Raw genomic sequence first — 16,600 nt, 5'->3', positions numbered from 1 at the left:
TCTCACTGTCCCGTGCGCTGCTCCCACTGCCCCGCGCGCTGCTCCCACTGCCGCACTCAGCAGCGTCTGCGGCTCCCACTGTCCCGCGACTGCTCCCACTGCCCCGCGCGCTGCTCCCACTGCCCCGCGCGCTGCTCCCACTGCCGCACTCAGCAGCGTCTGCGGCTCCCACTGCCCCTTGCGCTGCTCCCACTGCCGCGCTCAGCAGCGTCTGCGGCTCCCACAGCGGCCTTAAAGGAGGGAAAGGGACCCACACGGGCAAGAATGTCTGTGGCGGCCTGTGTGTGGTGGCAGAAACGGGGAACTGAGGGGATGCCCATCCATTGGAGACATTATGGGAATAAGTTATGTTTTACGAAGGTTGGGGAATGTTACTGCTCTGAAGAAATGACCAGCGGGAGGATTTCCGAGAGGCTGGAGAGACCCACAGGAGGTGACGCTGAGGGAAGTGAGCAGGGCCAGGAGATCGTTGTATACATCCACAAGGAGACTGGGTGAGGATCAGCTCTGATGGCCGCGGCCTCTCCAACCATGAGAGGAGCCAAATCAGCAGAGCAGTGCTGAGCTGGAGCAGCCCCGAGAGAGCGGGGGAGCTGAGCCGAGCCCAGCCCCGCACCCTCCCTCTCTCTGGGTTGTTCGCTTGCATTTTATTTTCTTTCTCATTTCCCCGTTTGATTTGATTTTTCTTGTGCAGAGATATAACGGTACAATATGCCCACGTTGGATTTGCGTTTGTTTGTTTGTTTGTTTCCTGTGTTTAACACATATTGGATTACTTGCCATTTAGGGGAGGGGGTGGGGGAGGGGGTGGGAAGCCAAGGTTTTGCCCGGGGCCACGGTGAGAAATCATCCTTGCATGTTTTGAAAATAAAAGGCTTGTGGCTAGAGCACCAGCTCTAAAGTCTGGAGGACCTGGGTTCAAATCGGCCTCAGACACTTAACATTTCCCAGCTGGGTGACCCTGGGCAAGTCACTTAACTCCAGCCTCAGGGAAAACGAAAAGGCTTTAATTTTGAAAAATAAACAACTGTTCTTACTGTAAAATTACAGTAAAACCCTCTGCTGAAAGTGAATTAAGCTCACCGGCTGAGGATGGATGGGAATCACAGTGATGTGGGCCCGGGGGCTCTCTCTGGTGACCCCAAGAGTGCCCACACAGCAGCCACTTCTCCGGGGACCAAGGCCAAGAGTGCAGCTGCAGACTGAGGGATGATCCCAGAGGGAGGCCAGGTTCCCAGGAGCAAACCACAGGAGCCGCCTGGGAGAGGCTGGCAAGGGAGGACGCACGGGGCAGATGGCGACTCGGGGAGCAGGAAGGGCTCCAAGAGCATCCAAGTCTGAAGGGGTTCTGTGCCCGCCCTGGGCCAGACCCCGGGAGGGAGGGCCTGATGTTGGATTGAGAGCGGAGGAAACCCAAGGGACTGGCTGGGTCTTACATGGGAAGTGTCGGAGGCTGGACCGAGCGCAGGGAGTCCCGGCCTCCAGCAGCCTCGGCCCCGGCCATCTCGGGAAGGACTGGCTAGGGTCCTACATGGGAAGTGTCGGAGGCTGGACCGAGCGCAGGGAGTCCCGGCCTCCAGCAGCCTCGGCCCCGGCCATCTCGGGAAGGACTGGCTAGGGTCCTACATGGGAAGTGTCGGAGGCTGGACCGAGCGCAGGGAGTCCCGGCCTCCAGCTGCCTCGGCCCCGGCCATCTCGGGAAGGACTGGCTAGGGTCCTACATGGGAAGCGTCGGAGGCTGGACCGAGCGCAGGGAGTCCCGGCCTCCAGCAGCCTCGGCCCCGGCCATCTCGGTAAGGACTGGCTAGGGTCCTACATGGGAAGTGTCGGAGGCTGGACCGAGCGCAGGGAGTCCCGGCCTCCAGCAGCCTCGGCCCCGGCCATCTCGGGAAGGACTGGCTAGGGTCCTACATGGGAAGTGTCGGAGGCTGGACCGAGCGCAGGGAGTCCCGGCCTCCAGCAGCCTCGGCCCCGGCCATCTCGGGAAGGACTGGCTAGGGTCCTACATGGGAAGTGTCGGAGGCTGGACCGAGCGCAGGGAGTCCCGGCCTCCAGCAGCCTCGGCCCCGGCCATCTAGGGAAGGACTGGCTAGGGTCCTACATGGGAAGTGTCGGAGGCTGGACCGAGCGCAGGGAGTCCCGGCCTCCAGCAGCCTCGGCCCCGGCCATCTCGGGAAGGACTGGCTAGGGTCCTACATGGGAAGTGTCGGAGGCTGGACCGAGCGCAGGGAGTCCCGGCCTCCAGCAGCCTCGGCCCCGGCCATCTCGGGAAGGACTGGCTAGGGTCCTACATGGGAAGTGTCGGAGGCTGGACCACGCGCAGGGAGTCCCGGCCTCCAGCAGCCTCAGCCCCGGCCATCTTGGGCCTCTCCTCTGCAGAGGCTCATGGGGCACAAGAGGGCCAAGGGTGGCGCTTTCTGCAGCTCTTTTGCATTTTTCTTCCATTTCTCATCCTCCTACCTGCATCCCAGAGCGCTCAGCGTGCCTCGCTGGGCCCCTTCTGTCACCCCACTTTTGTCAGGGAGTTTTAGCTCACAGGCTTCTCCTTTATGAGCCAAAAGGCCCATCAGCCCCCCCCCTTCCCTCCTAAGGCGCCGTTCCATTGTAGCCGGCAGCTCGAGCCTCTGGCGTGGGGCCGCGAGCCTGCTTTGGGCACCAGCTGAGGGACCCTGCTCCCGGTCCCTGTGCCCGGGAAGGTGCTTGTGAGGATCCCGAGTGCGGGCACACCCCCGGGCTCTGGAAATGCAATTTCCAGGTGACTATGGCAGGGCCTTCCTCCAGCCAGCTCCACTCTCTTGATAAATGGCTCCAGGGCGGCCTCCTCCTCCTCCTCCTCCTCCTAGTTTTTCACTTTTTCTCTGCTGAGGCTGGGGGGACACCACGGGGATGGCCACGTCCCTTCCCACAGAGCCTCCCCTCGGCCACGTCCCTTCCCACAGAGCCTCCCCTCGCCCTTGCATGTAGAGCGGCAGTGGAGGTGCATGCTGGGAGAGCACCGGAAGAGGACGATGGCAGATAATGGCTAGGGTGCAGGAGGAAAAGCCTGGCTGGTCCGCAGGGACAGGACTCCCCGGGCTCCCGCTGTGGGCGGGAGTGGGCAGGGAAGGCAGCCGGCGCAGTGGAAGGGCCACAGGGCTTGCACCTGCAGAGAACGGGAGCAGCCCGTCCCGTTGGAGGGCGCGTTCGGAGATCTCAGAATCTGGCCCCGTCGGGTATTCGGGCTCCCCGCGCCCGCCCAGCCCCCGAAGCGGGCCTGCCTAGTCAGCTCTCCCCAAGCCAGCCTTGTCTCCTCGTGGTCGCAGCCCAGCCCAGCCTGGGCTCCGGCTTCTGGAGGTGAGCCCGGGGTCCCCCTGGGGAGCGGACTCCCGGCGGCCCTTCAGAAGGGACCGGGTGCCAAGCGGTGCCTCCCCCGCTTCCACGGGAGTTCCTGTTCCCATAGCCCCCAGGGGCTCAGGACCACGGGAAAACCGAGGACCGCTGGCTGCCCGCCTTATCCTGGGGAGGTGGTTTCTTGGGCCCAAGGAGAGGACTTCACGTTGTCTCTCACTCGCAGGCCCAGGGCCCACCTGCCCTGCAGACTTTAGTGCCAGGCTACCCTCTTGTGTCGGAGCCTCCGCTGCCCCCAGCCCTGGGCAAGGCTGTTCCGCCTGCCGGGCCAAGACGGGCCGTGGGGACCAAAGTATCTGAGTCCAAAGGCCACTTCTGAGCCCCAAGGAACTGGCCGTGATGGGGACCCAAGCCCTACCCCTCTCGGCCTCCCATTCTCTGTCCGACCTCTGGAGGCTTTCGTCAGCCTCTTTCGAGGTCTGGCCAAGGGCCGCGTTCCCAGGACGGATAACAGACAGGAGGATAAAGGCCCCTTCGGCCTCCTGGGAGGGAGGAGGGGCAGCCGCCCATGTGCAGATGAGGACCCCGCTCAGAGACGTCTGGGGGCCGGCCCAGCAGCACCACCTAAGTCAGGGTCGGAGACTTGAGCTCCCTTTCCCGACATCAGACGAGAGCTGGACTCAAGTTCCACCCCCTAGAACTGGCACTGATCGGGCGACTGTGGGCAATCCCTTGTGTCCTGGGCATCAAGAAGGGTTCCGAAGAGCCAGAAAGGAAGCCCAGGGCATGCCCAAGAAGGAGGCCGGACAGGTCCGATAGAAAAACAGGCCGCATTTAATTGTCAAATGGACGGCCCAGTGGTACAAAAGATGCGCTACATACTGGACACGGGGGAGGACGGGGCCCAGCAGCCTGACCGGCGGGGTACCTGGCGGGGGCCGTCCCCAGCTGGCAAGGACGGGGCCCGGCAGCCTGACCGGCGGGGTACCCGGCGGGGGCCGTCCCCAGCTGGCGAGGACGGGGCCCGGCAGCCTGACCGGCGGGGTACCCGGCGGGGGCCGTCCCCAGCTGGCGAGGACGGGGCCCGGCAGCCTGACCGGCGGGGTACCCGGCGGGGGCCGTCCCCAGCTGGCGAGGACGGGGCCCGGCAGCCTGACCGGCGGGGTACCCGGCGGGGGCCGTCCCCAGCTGGCGAGGACGGGGCCCGGCAGCCTGACCGGCGGGGTACCCGGCGGGGGCCGTCCCCAGCTGGCGAGGACGGGGCCCGGCAGCCTGACCGGCGGGGTACCCGGCGGGGGCCGTCCCCAGCTGGCGAGGACGGGGCCCGGCAGCCTGACCGGCGGGGTACCCGGCGGGGGCCGTCCCCAGCTGGCGAGGACGGGGCCCGGCAGCCTGACCGGCGGGGTACCCGGCGGGGGCCGTCCCCAGCTGGCGAGGACGGGGCCCGGCAGCCTGACCGGCGGGGGTACCCGGCGGGGGCCGTCCCCAGCTGGCGAGGACGGGGCCCGGCAGCCTGACCGGCGGGGTACCCGGCGGGGGCCGTCCCCAGCTGGCGAGGACGGGGCCCGGCAGCCTGACCGGCGGGGTACCCGGCGGGGGCCGTCCCCAGCTGGCGAGGACGGGGCCCGGCAGCCTGACCGGCGGGGTACCCGGCGGGGGCCGTCCCCAGCTGGCGAGGACGGGGCCCGGCAGCCTGACCGGCGGGGTACCCGGCGGGGGCCGTCCCCAGCTGGCGAGGACGGGGCCCGGCAGCCTGACCGGCGGGGTACCCGGCGGGGGCCGTCCCCAGCTGGCGAGGACGGGGCCCGGCAGCCTGACCGGCGGGGTACCCGGCGGTGGCCGTCCCCAGCTGGCGAGGAGGGGGCCCGGCAGCCTGACCGGCGGGGTACCTGGCGGGGGCCGTCCCCAGCTGGCTCCAGCCGCCCGGGATGCACCGCCTGCTCGGGGAGGGGGCCAGAGTCAGGTCCCCTGAAGTCAGCCCCGTGCTGGCCCTCAGGAGGGTCAGGCTTGCTTTGGGCTCCGCCTCTGGGGGTCCATGGCACAAGCACCCTTGGTGGGAGGGGCCCTGCTCTCCACTGCAGCTGCCACTGGAGGTCAAGGCCCTGGCCACAAAGAACCACGTGTCCTGAGCCTGCAGTTGGGGAGGGTCTTCAGAAGCCGGCAGGGCACAGGCAGGGCGGCCCAATGGTCAGGGGCCCGCGCCTGGCAGGTCCTGCTAAGGGTGCTAAGTGACTCGGTGTCTTTGGCTCAGCAGGAAGGAAGAGGAAGGGCAGAAAACGGAGCGCAGGGTCCGAGGCGACGCCCTGACCCCTGTCCTGGAGCTCCAGGGAGACGACGCCCTGAGGAGGGCCCTGGGGCTACGGGAAGCAGGGGCGTCTCTATGGTGAGGGCCGCGTCCCAGCCCGAGATCACGAGCCCGCCTGGGCCGGGATCCACGGCTTGGAGGAACGTGCCCTTTGCAGGGGAGACGTTGGGGCGAGGGCCGGAATGGAGGGAAGAAAGGAGTAGCTCCCCCGGAAAGCAAAGGCATAAGGACTCGGGAAGGGGAAGCCCCCCATGGCCCCCCATGACATCCTCCGGGACAGAAGCCAGACGGGGGCATAGGGGGGCAGCTCTCAGGGGTGGAGTCTGCAGTGGGGCAGGTGGAGAGTCTTCAAGGTCACCTGCGGACGATGGCGGACAGGGCTGACAACATGGGCCACGACCAGCATGGCCTCCGGCCTCTGCCTCCACGCCCCGGCTCCCAGGCTCCCGAGGCCCGGCCCGGCCTTCATCTTCACGCCCCAATAAATAGCGCTGCCGGCTCGGGCTCGTCCGTGGGAGGCCAGCCCCCAAAAGGCCGCCGGCGGCGGGCCGGGGCTCAGAGGAAGGCGTTGGAAGCGGGGGGAGCCGGCCCGGCGCAGCCGAAGAAGTCCTGGCCGATGGAGCGCGGGAAGCCCTCCAGGACTCTCACCTTCACCGGGTCAAACTTCCAGTACTGGTCACCGTGGAGGAAGTAAGCATAGCCTGGAGGGCAGGGAGGGCCAGTGGTCAGTGCCATGGAGGGCAGGGAGGGCCAGTGGTCAGTGCCATGGAGGGCAGGGAGGGCCAGTGGTCAGTGCCATGGAGGGCAGGGAGGGGCAGTGGTCAGTGAGGGCCATGGAGGGCAGGGAGGGGGCAGCGGTTGGTGGGGAGGGCCTTGGGGGAAGGGAGGGGCAGTGGTCAATGGGGAGGGCTGCCATGTTCAGGAAGACTTCCCTTCTTCCTGGTGGGAGGTGAAGGTGGAGCGGGGACCCTGGCCAGCCCGGGGGCCTCCCCTCCCGCAGCCCAACCCACCGTGACTGTCCTGGAAGGCGGCGCTGATCTCGGCGGGGACGCCCCGCCAGTCGGTGGTCCTGCGCGGGGAGGGGCCGTCGACGCGCCGTGTGCCGGTATGGAAGCGCCAGTAGCTGCCCCCGTGGAAGAAGTAGATCTTGCTCCTCCCCGTCCCCCACGCCAGCGCCGCCTCGATGGCCGGGCTCGTCAGCCCCAGGTCGGAGAGCGGTGCGGGGCCCAGCAGGCGCTGCTCCCCGGCGTACACCCAGTACCGAGAGCCTGGCGGGCAGACAGGGGTGAGGGGGCTGCTGGGAGGCCGCCCTTCACCCTGAGGCGGGCGGGCCCGAATCATCCTCCCCCAGAGTCCTGGGCTACAGGAACCAGCCTCCCTGGCCACCTTTGAGATGCCCGCATGGGGGGGGGGCCCCTAACAGGCACTGGGGGGGGCCCTAACAGGTACTCGGCGAGACGGAGTGCTCCTGGGGCCGGGGGCCCTCCTAGTCCAAGACCTTCCCCGTGTTCACTCCTGCACAGTGGGCTTCCTGAAGATCTGTCCGCTCGGTGGCTCCCCCTGAACTGGACGCCCTAGAGGGAGGGCGCTGGCCTGGGCCTCTGTAGCACAGAGCCCGGAACGTGGAGGCGCTTAGCCGAGGGGGACCGACTGAGGCGGACAGACGGCCGCGCCGAAGGGCCCTTGGGAGTCTCCAAAGGAGGGGGGGGGCCCTGGGGAGTGAAAGCTTGAAGGGCTGCGGGGAGGGATGCTGCGAGCAGGAACCAGGGGGCTCCCTGCCAGAGGAGGACAGAGAGAGCGCCCCCCCCCCCCGCCCCGGAGCAACAAGAAGAGGGACCCACTGCTCCCTGGCTCCCAGCTGGCCCCGCCCCAAAAGGGAGACTCTGTGCTCCGGTGGAAGGGAGGGGGGAAGGAGGGAGTGTGGGGGGGAGGGAGGGAGGAAGGAAGGAAGGAAGGAAGGAAGGAAGGAAGGAAGGAAGGAAGGAAGGAAGGAAGGAAGGAAGGAAGGAAGGAAGGAAGGAAGGAAGGAAGGAAGGAAGGGAGGGAGGGAGGGAGGGAGGGAGGGAGGGAGGGAGAGAGGGAGGGAGGGAGGGAGGGAGGGAGGGAAGGAAGGAAGGAAAGAAGGAAAAAGAAGGGAAAAAGAGGGAGGAAGGATGGAAGGAAGGAAGGAAGGAAGGGAGGGAGGGAGGGAGGGAGGAAAGAAGGAAAAAGAAGGGAAAAGAAGGGAAAAAGAGGGAGGAAGGATGGAAGGAAGGAAGGGAGGGAGGAAGGAAGGAAGGAAGGAAGGAAGGAAAGGAGGGAGGGAAGAAGGAAGGGAAGAAGGGAGACAGGGAAGGACGGAGGGAAGGAAGGAAAGAAGGAAAAAGAAGGGAAAAAGAAGGAGGAAGGATGGAAGGGAGGGAGGGAGGGAGGAAGGAAAGAAGGAAAAAGAAGGGAAAAAGAGGGAGGAAGGATGGAAGAATGGAAAAAGAAGGGGGAAGGAGTAATGGAGGAAGGAAGGAGGGAGGGAGGAAAGAAGGAAGAGGGAGGGAGGGAAAGAGGGACAAGCATTTAGGAAGCGCTTACTCTGGCCCTGTGCTAAGTGCTTTTTTATAGTCATCACCTCATGCCCTCCTCACCCCCCAGGAGGCCGGCCCTGTTGTGGGCCCCATTTTCCATCTGAGACCCCTGAGGCACGGATGTGAGGGGTCAGGGGCCCCGGCCGGCCCAAATAGGACCTGGTTCCGGGATTTCCTGACTCCGGGGTCCATGGGTGCCTCCTCCCTCGAGACCCCCGGGCGCTTCCTCTCTCTGTCTCCCAGCTCCCTGGCTCTTCCCCGCCGTCCCTCCCAGCTCCCCCATGGGTGCCCCCGGCCCCCAGTCTCCCTGGGCACTTCCGTGGGCACGGGGCTCCCCCCTCCCCCCCAGGCCCAGCCCCTTCCTGGGCACTCCCCTGAGGCTCACCCTGGAAAAACCAGATGTTGCCCTCCGGATCCTCAAAGGCGGCGTCGAGGCCGGCGGGCAGGCCTTGCCAGTGGCGAGAAGCCAGCGCCGGGTAGCCGGGCTGGAGCCGGCCCGCTCTCAGCCTCCAGACGAAGCCCGACTTGAAGAAGAAGAGCTCCCCTCGGATAGTGGCCGCGGCGTCGAAGTCCGTGTCGCAGGCGTCCGGCTGCACGGGGGGGGAGGGGGGGAACAGTGAGGCGGCTGGGGGCGGAGGCCCCGGGGACGGTGGGCGCTGGCGGGCAGCCCCGCCGACTCACCTCCAAGGAGATCTCGTTGGTGTCCGTGTCGCCCGGCGGGGGCGCGGGAGGCGCTCCGGAGCGGGGCCCGGCGGGGCCCGGGGCCGGAGGGGACTCCGGGCCGGGCCGGGGCGCGAGCCGCCGTCCATAGAGGTGCTGGATTCCCCGCCGGTCATCCAGGCTCAGGCTCAGAGGGTAGCGGAAAGTGTAGAAGGGGGACATCAGGGCTTTGGCTTCAGTCGAGTGCTGGAGGCCCAGAACGTGGCCGAACTCGTGGGCCGCCACCTGGAGCAAGTCTGTGCCTGGGGGTGGGCCGGGAGCTTGCGGTCCAGAGCCCCCAGCCGGGGATCCCCACACAGGGTCGCCCGGCCCGCTACCTCGCCTCAGTTCCCCCAGCCTCCCCTCCATCCAGCCTCCCCTCCATCCAGCCTGCCTCAGTTCCCCCAGCCTCCCCTCCATCCAGCCTGCCTCAGTTCCCCCAGCCTCCCCTCCACTAGGACTCTGCTTTTCCCGGCCTGCCTCGGTTTCCCCAGCCCAAGGTTCTCCTACCCAGGTTGTTCCCAATGGTCCAGGTCTCATCATAGTCAAAGTGCACGTCGCCCTCGCGGTGGGTCTTGGGGAAGAAGGCGTGAGCCAATATGCCCCCGGGGCCGTCGAAAGGGAGGTTGTCCCCGTGCCAGTACCTGGGGAGGGCCGGAGGTCAGCAAGCGTGGCTCAGCTGCCCCTGGCCGGGGACAGAGAACGGATTTGGCGAACTAGGAGGGCTCCCCTCCCACCTAAGGACCGCTTCATCCAGGGCTGTGACCCTGGGCAGGGCTCTAGGGCCGGGAAGTCGCCCCGTGCCCTTCCACACTGTCATCACCAGCAGACTCGGCCGCTTGGACTTGCCTCCCTGTTCAGTACCAGGGCGCCCCACGAGAACCCTGACAGCCCTGGAACCCGGGTGTCCCGCTCCTGATTTCCAGAAAAGGACTTTGGGATGTCAGGAGCCCACCGAACTTTGGCATGGCATGGAAGCGGCCTAGCCAAGGCGAGGGGCAGTACCAGAGCAGTGCCAGGGGGAGTACCAGGGGCAGGGCCAGAGCAGTGCCAGGGGCAGGGCTGGGGCAGTGCCAGGGGCAGGGCCGGGGCAGGGCCAGAGCAGTGCCAGGGGCAGTACTAGGGGAAGGACCAGGGCAGGGCAGGGGCAGTGCCAGGGGCAGGGCCGGGGCAGGGCCAGAGCAGTGCCAGGGGCAGTACTAGGGGAAGGACCAGGGCAGGGCAGGGGCAGTGCCAGGGGCAGGGCCAGGGCAGGGCCAGAGCAGTGCCAGGTGCAATACTAGGGGAAGGACCAGGGCAGGGCAGGGGCAGTGCCAGGGGCAGGGCCGGGGCAGGGCCAGAGCAGTGCCAGGTGCAATACTAGGGGAAGGACCAGGGCAGGGCAGGGGCAGTGCCAGGGGCAGTACTAGGGGAAGGACCAGGGCAGGGCAGGGGCAGTGCCAGGGGCAGGGCCAGGGCAGGGCAGGGGCAGTGCCAGGGGCAGTACTAGGGGAAGGACCAGGGCAGGGCAGGGGCAGTGCCAGGGGCCGCCCGCCACAGCGTCCCGAGCTCACCTGGTGAAGTCAATCATGATGTCGGCCCTGCCCTCCCGCACCTCGGTGAAGGTGAGCGGGGTCACGCTGCTCCACACCCCCAAGGCCTCGGCCATCATCTGCCGCACCTGCTCCTTGAGCAGCTGCCAGGGGAAGCGCATGATTCTGGATCACGTGGGAGGAGACGTCGGGGCCAGGCGGGGTCAGAGCCCCCAGATCCCACAGGGGCCGGGAGGAAGGAGGGAAAGAGCACTTATTAAGTACCAACTGTATTCCAGCCTTACATGTAGGGTCTGGTACTGCAGCTGAGGAAACTAAGGCAGGCGGAGATCAGGTGACTCAGCTAGCAAGGGTCATTCAGCAAGAAAGTGTCCGAGGCTGCATTTGGCCTCAGCCCTTTGGGACTCCGGGCCCGTGGCCTCCAGCCCTGCCTCGGTGCCTTACAGGAAGATGGGGAGGGAGGGGGCCAGCAAGGGTCGGGCCCCCCTCCTGCCCTCCTCGTCATCCCCCCTCTGGAAGGTGAGGCCGGCCTCCCCACTCCCTGGGCAGCCTCATCTGAAGGAGCTGCGGGTGCAGAGGTCCGAGGGCCCTGCGCCCCCCCCCCCCCCCCCCCGCGGAGACCCAGCCTCCCTACCTATAAGTGAGGTTGAGCTTCTCCCAGCGCCCCCCCCGACAGCACGAAGCGTTTTTGCCGGTTCTGGAGGCGCAATCCGGGGGGCAGGTTGGGTACCCCGCAGCGGGGGCGGCCCCGAGCCGTGGCAGGCCGGGGAGGCTCTGACTCGGAGGCCGCGGCCTGGGCAACGGCCTTGAGCTGGCGCCCATCCTCCTCGAGTGCCGAGTCCTGCAGGGGAGCGGAGAAGCCTCAGAATGCCCCCCATGCCTCAGCCCCGAACCCAGCTCTGACTGGCAGTGGAGCCCCCCCCAACCTCTCCCCCCGCTTCTGCTCCGGCCAACAGACGCTGACGCTCCTGCTGTGGGCAGGACTCGCATCAGGGCCTGCCCTCGAGGAGCTCCCCTTCCAGCAGCGCCCAGGACAGGGCCGCACCCGGAGGCTGGCAGATGTCACCCCCCCCCCCCAGCAGGGGCGGCTGCTTCGCATTCAAAAGTATTTTGAGAGAAACAGAGATACAGAGAGACAGACAGAGATAGAGACAAGGAGAGACAGAGACAGAGAGAAAGACACAGACAGAGATAGAGACAGAAAGACAGAGAGAGAGAGACAAAGAGATAAGGAGAGACAGACTGACAGTGAGACAGAGATGCAGAGAGAGACAGAGAGAGATAGAGACAAGGAGAGACAGAGAAAGACAGAGAGACAGAGATAGAGACAGAAAGACAGAGAGAGAGATAGGGAGAGACAGACTGACAGTGAGACAGAGAGACAGAGAGAGAGAGAGAAAGACAAGGAGAGACAGAGACAGAAAGAAAGACACAGAGAGACAGAGATAGAGACAGAAAGACAGAGAGATAGGGAGAGACAGACTGACAGTGAGACAGAGATACAGAGAGACAGAGAGAGATAGAGACAAGGAGAGACAGAGAGAAAGACACAGAGACAGAGATAGAGACAGAAAGACAGAGAGAGAGACAGAGAGAGAGATAGGGAGAGACAGACTGACAGTGAGACAGAGATACAGAGAGACAGAGAGAGAGAGAGACAAGGAGAGACAGAGACAGAGAGAAAGACACAGAGAGACAGAGATAGAGACAGAGAGAGAGAGAGAAAGACACAGAGAGACAGAGATAGAGACAGAAAGACAGAGAGAGATAGGAAGAGACTGACAGTGAGACAGAGAGACAGAGAGAGATAGAGACAAGGAGAGACAGAGAGAAAGACACAGAGAGACAGAGATAGAGACAGAAAGACAGAGAGAGAGATAGGGAGAGACAGACTGACAGTGAGACAGAGATACAGAGAGACAGAGAGAGAGAGAGACAAGGAGAGACAGAGACAGAGAGAAAGACACAGAGAGACAGAGATAGAGACAGAGAGAGAGAGAGAAAGACACAGAGAGACAGAGATAGAGACAGAAAGACAGAGAGAGATAGGGAGAGACTGACAGTGAGACAGAGAGACAGAGAGAGATAGAGACAAGGAGAGACAGAGAGAAAGACACAGAGAGACAGAGATAGAGACAGAAAGACAGAGAGAGAGACAGAGAGAGAGATAGGGAGAGACAGACTGACAGTGAGACAGAGATGCAGAGAGACAGAGAGAGATAGAGACAAGGAGAGACAGAGATAGAGACAGAAAGACACAAGGACACAGACTGACAGAGAGAGGAAAAGAAAGGAAGGGAAAGGGAAAGAGAGGGAGGAGGGGGGAACTTTCCTGAGAGCATCTCCTGGGCCAAGATGGCAAGAGAAGCCCTGAAAGTCTTCGGAGACTTTTCCAAGAAGGCTGAGAGATGCAACTGTGGCAAAGGGGGGGGGGGGAAGGGGGCGGGAGGTCAGGGGGATTTCCTCCAGGGACCTTTCCAGCTGAAACATTGTAAACGATCTTTCCTTCTTTGTTTCACTACTCGCTACATTGTTAACAAACGGCAGCACCAGTATCTTTAATGGTTCCTTTAAGCCTAGAAGACACATATATAACATATGTGTGTGAGTGTGTGTGTGTGTGTGTGACTGTGTGTGAGTGAGTGTGTGTGTGAGTGTGTGACTGTGTGTGTGTGTGTGACTGTGTGTGAGTGAGTGTGTGACTGTGAGTGTGAGTGTGTGTCTGTGTGTGTGTGTGTGTGTGTGTGTGACTGTGAGTGTGAGTGTGTCTGTGTGTGTGTGTGAGTGTGTGACTGTGAGTGTGTGTGTGAGTGTGTGTGAGTGAGTGTGAGTGTGTGTCTGTATGTGACTGTGAGTGTGTGTGTGTCTGTGTGTGTGTGAGTGAGTGTGTGTGTGAGTGTGTGACTGTGAGTGTGAGTGTGTGACTGTGAGTGTGAGTGTGTGTCTGTGTGTGTGTGTGAGTGTGTGACAGAATAACCTCACATTTTTCACCTTAGAAGCCCGAGGCCCCCGGGGGTCACCCTAGAGCTCAGGGTGTGCCTTTGGGGCCCTAAGAAAGCAGCCCCAGTAAGTGGGAGGGGAGATCCCGAGAGTGCGGGGAGCCGGAGCCGCAGGGCCGTTCCCAGGGCCAGCTAGCGCGCGGTTCGGAGCGCGGGCGCCGGCGAGGAGGGAGAGCCCGGAATCCGCCGGAGCCCCGCCCCCCCCCCAGCTTCGTGGGCGCGGCGCGTTCCCTGCGGGCGGCTCCGCCCCTCGGCGGGAGAGAACTCGCGGGCCGGCGTCGGGGTCCGGGGCCTGACCTGAGGCCCGAAGCTCCGGCAGCCCAGCCTGGCCCTCGCCGGCCTCGCGCTGCCCGCCCAGCCGCGGGCCCGGCCCCACTTTGCATTGCCCGCCATTCAGGCCACCCTCGCGGGGGGGGAGGGGGGGGGCTGGCGCGCCGCGGCCCTGGGCACGTCGCTAAGAGGGAGCAGCGGAGCCCCCGCTGGGCCTGGAGATTCTTAGCGCCCCGGGCTCCCCGCCGGCACAGTGGGGGGCGGGGCCAGAGCAGCCTGCGGGGGGGGGGGGGGGGGCCGGCCGGCACGGGACAGGTGCGCAGCCTCCGGGCGCAGAGGTGAGGGCTCTTCCGGGCGTCTTCAGAGGCCCTTTCTCGCAGGCCCGCGGAGACACACCTCGAGCGGCCCCCGGGGCCCAGCGTGGACACCTGCCGCGAGCCCCGCGCCGGCCGGCCGCCGCACTCCCCGGCAGCCCCCCGAGCGCGAGGAGAAGCGGGAGGAAGCGGCCGCGCCAGCGGGGACCGGCCCCCTCGGGGGCGTGGCCAAGGGAGCCCCGAGTCTCCTCCCCGGAGAGCCCCCGGGAGGGGGAGGGGCGCTGAGAGACAAGGGCACCTGGGCCCAGGGAGCTGGGAGGAAAGCGGAGGGGAGGGGAGGGGAGGGGGCGGGCAGAGAGGGAGGGGGGAGGGGAGGGGGAGGAGCAGGGGGCCGGCCCAGACCTGGGCAGGGACTCCGGGACATCCACAAGGGCACGGGGCTGGGCGCTGCCCCCCCACCCCGAGGGACCCCTCCCCCCAGCCCCGCTCCCGCGGGAGCCGGGGGGGGGGGGCGGGGAGGGGCCGGAGCGGGGCGCTCGGACTCACGGGCAGCGGCGCGGGGGGCCGGGCCGGGGCCGGGAACGAGGGCGAGAGCAGCAGCGGGAGCAGGACCAGGGCTCCGGGGAGCCGGAGCGGGCGGCGGCTGCGGGCCGGGGCTGGGGCCATCCCGGGGCGGGCGCCAGGGGCCTGCGGGGCGGGCCCGGAGCCGGGGTGACTGCCGCCCTTTATAGGCTCAGCCCGGCCCGCCCCTCCCCCCCCCCCAGCCAGCGGGCCGGGAGCCTTCCCTCCCCCCTCCCCTCCCCGCGGCCCCCCTCTCCCCGGCTCTGCCCCCCTCCCCGCCTCGCCAATCGCGCCTGGCCCTGCCCCCCGCCACCGGCACCCAGCCTGCCTTTTGTTCTCTCTCCCTCTCTCCCCACCCCCCTCTGAGTAAGGAGGGGGGGAGCCGAGGGGCAGCCTGCCCCTGCCCCCTCCCCCACATCTGGAAAGCACCCTGCTCCAGCCCTGATCCCGAACAGACGTCCCCCGAAGTGGTGGGCCCGCGGGGGGGGGGGGGGGGGCTGCACAGGAGGGGGCCACAGAGGGAGGGGGCTAGGCAGGGGGAGGGGAAAGGGCCGGGGCTGGGACCCTAGGACCCCAGCAATAGACAAGGGGGGGGGGATCAGCTGGTCCCAGGGGGCGCTGGCCACTCTCCAAACAGGAAGCTTCAAATGGCCACAAAGGACGGGGCCCAGTCTGGCCTGGCTAGCCCCGACAGCAGCCCGTGCTTCTCTCTGTCTCTATCTTTGTCTGCCTGCCTGTCTCTCTCTCTCTCTGTCTCTCTGTCTCTCTGCCTCTCTGTGCTTCTCTGTCTCTGTCTTTGTTTCTGTCCCCACCTCTGTCTCTATCTTTGTCTGCCTGCCTGTCTCTGTCTCTCTGTCTCTCTGTCTCTCTGTCTCTCTCTCTCTCTCTCTCTCTCTCTCTCTCTCTCTCTCTCTCTCTTTCTTTCTCTCTGTCTCTCTCTCTGTCTCTCTCTCTCTCTCTCTCTCTCTCTCTCTCTCTCTCTCTCTCTTTCTTTCTCTCTTTCTCTCTTCTCTCTCTTTCTCTCTCTCTGTCCCTCTCTGTCTCTCTCTCTCTGTCTCTGTCTCTCTGTCTCTCTGTGTCTCTGTCTCTCTGTGTCTCTGTGTCTCTGCCTCTGTCTCTCTCTCTCACACACACACACACACACACACACACACGGAGCTGGGCCCAGAACTAGACCACAGGAAGCCCCCAGCGTAGGGCTGGCTGGGATCCCAAGCCGCCCCCTGGGAGCCTGCCTCCTCTGAGTCACGCTCCCAGACTCTCCTGTTGTCCTCCAGCCTCTGAGCCCCATTCCTTGGCCCTGGGCCATCTGGTCCAATCTCCTGCGGCCTCTGGCCCTTCCTATGTTTCTTCGGCCGGGATTCTCCTGGCTCCTCTTTTCTCCTCCGTGGGCCTGAATTCTCGGACAGCCCTTCTCTGGCCTGTTTCTTAGGGTCCCCTCCGGCCTCTTCCTGTGCGCGGTGCCCTCTGCCTCCCATCTCTGCCTGCCTCCCCTCGCCTTCGGCCTCCTTCTCCAGCCTCTGGCCCCCCTCTCTGGCTGCTGCTGGCGGACTTCCCGACTTATGCTCCACATAAACAAGTGATAAGTCACGCGCGTGCCTAAAGTAAGAAGCAGCTTCTCAGTGCAGTTCCTGTAGCTCTCAAAGATGCGCCCATTGTCTCCAGCTCCTCCATGGGGGCACAGGCTCTCCGCTGCCCTCCAGGGCTCTGAGCCCTGTCTCTTCCTGGGATTCCAGGCCCGGTTGTCCTGAGAGCCTCTCCCCAGGGAATGGTGCCCACCCCAGCCCCTCTCTCTCCCCAGGGGAACCCGGCTGAGTGGGGGCCGTGGAGGCGGAATGGGGCCCGGCCTCAGACTCACAGGCAGTGGCGACGATCCCATTCTGTAGGAGCTGATGGAGGGCCTGACTTGCCACGTCACCACCCCGTCTCCTTGGGAGGCATTGAGGTTCACTGTGTGACCCTGGGCAAGTTCCTCACCCATCAGAGGAGGGCAGTCACCCCCTGAGCTCAGCCTTCCAGCCCGGCTCTTGGGTTT

General features: G+C 65.3%; 1 protein-coding gene across 1 annotated transcript; it reads right to left on the bottom strand.

Annotated features, from left to right (window-relative positions):
* Positions 1-5,513: 5,513 nt before the first annotated feature.
* Positions 5,514-14,719, bottom strand: MMP11 (matrix metallopeptidase 11). The gene is given in 9 exon segments (XM_074291095.1): positions 5,514-6,333; positions 6,643-6,900; positions 8,576-8,780; positions 8,872-9,152; positions 9,400-9,533; positions 10,443-10,586; positions 11,056-11,090; positions 11,092-11,262; positions 14,551-14,719. Coding segments are annotated over 9 exon segments (1,494 nt in total). The 5' UTR covers positions 14,671-14,719; the 3' UTR covers positions 5,514-6,187.
* Positions 14,720-16,600: the final 1,881 nt, after the last annotated feature.

Source organism: Sminthopsis crassicaudata, chromosome 1 (assembly GCF_048593235.1).
Source record: "Sminthopsis crassicaudata isolate SCR6 chromosome 1, ASM4859323v1, whole genome shotgun sequence".
NCBI classification, from domain to species: domain Eukaryota; kingdom Metazoa; phylum Chordata; class Mammalia; order Dasyuromorphia; family Dasyuridae; genus Sminthopsis; species Sminthopsis crassicaudata.
Note: the sequence above shows the minus strand (reverse complement) of the source record. Positions and strands in the feature narration are given on the sequence as shown.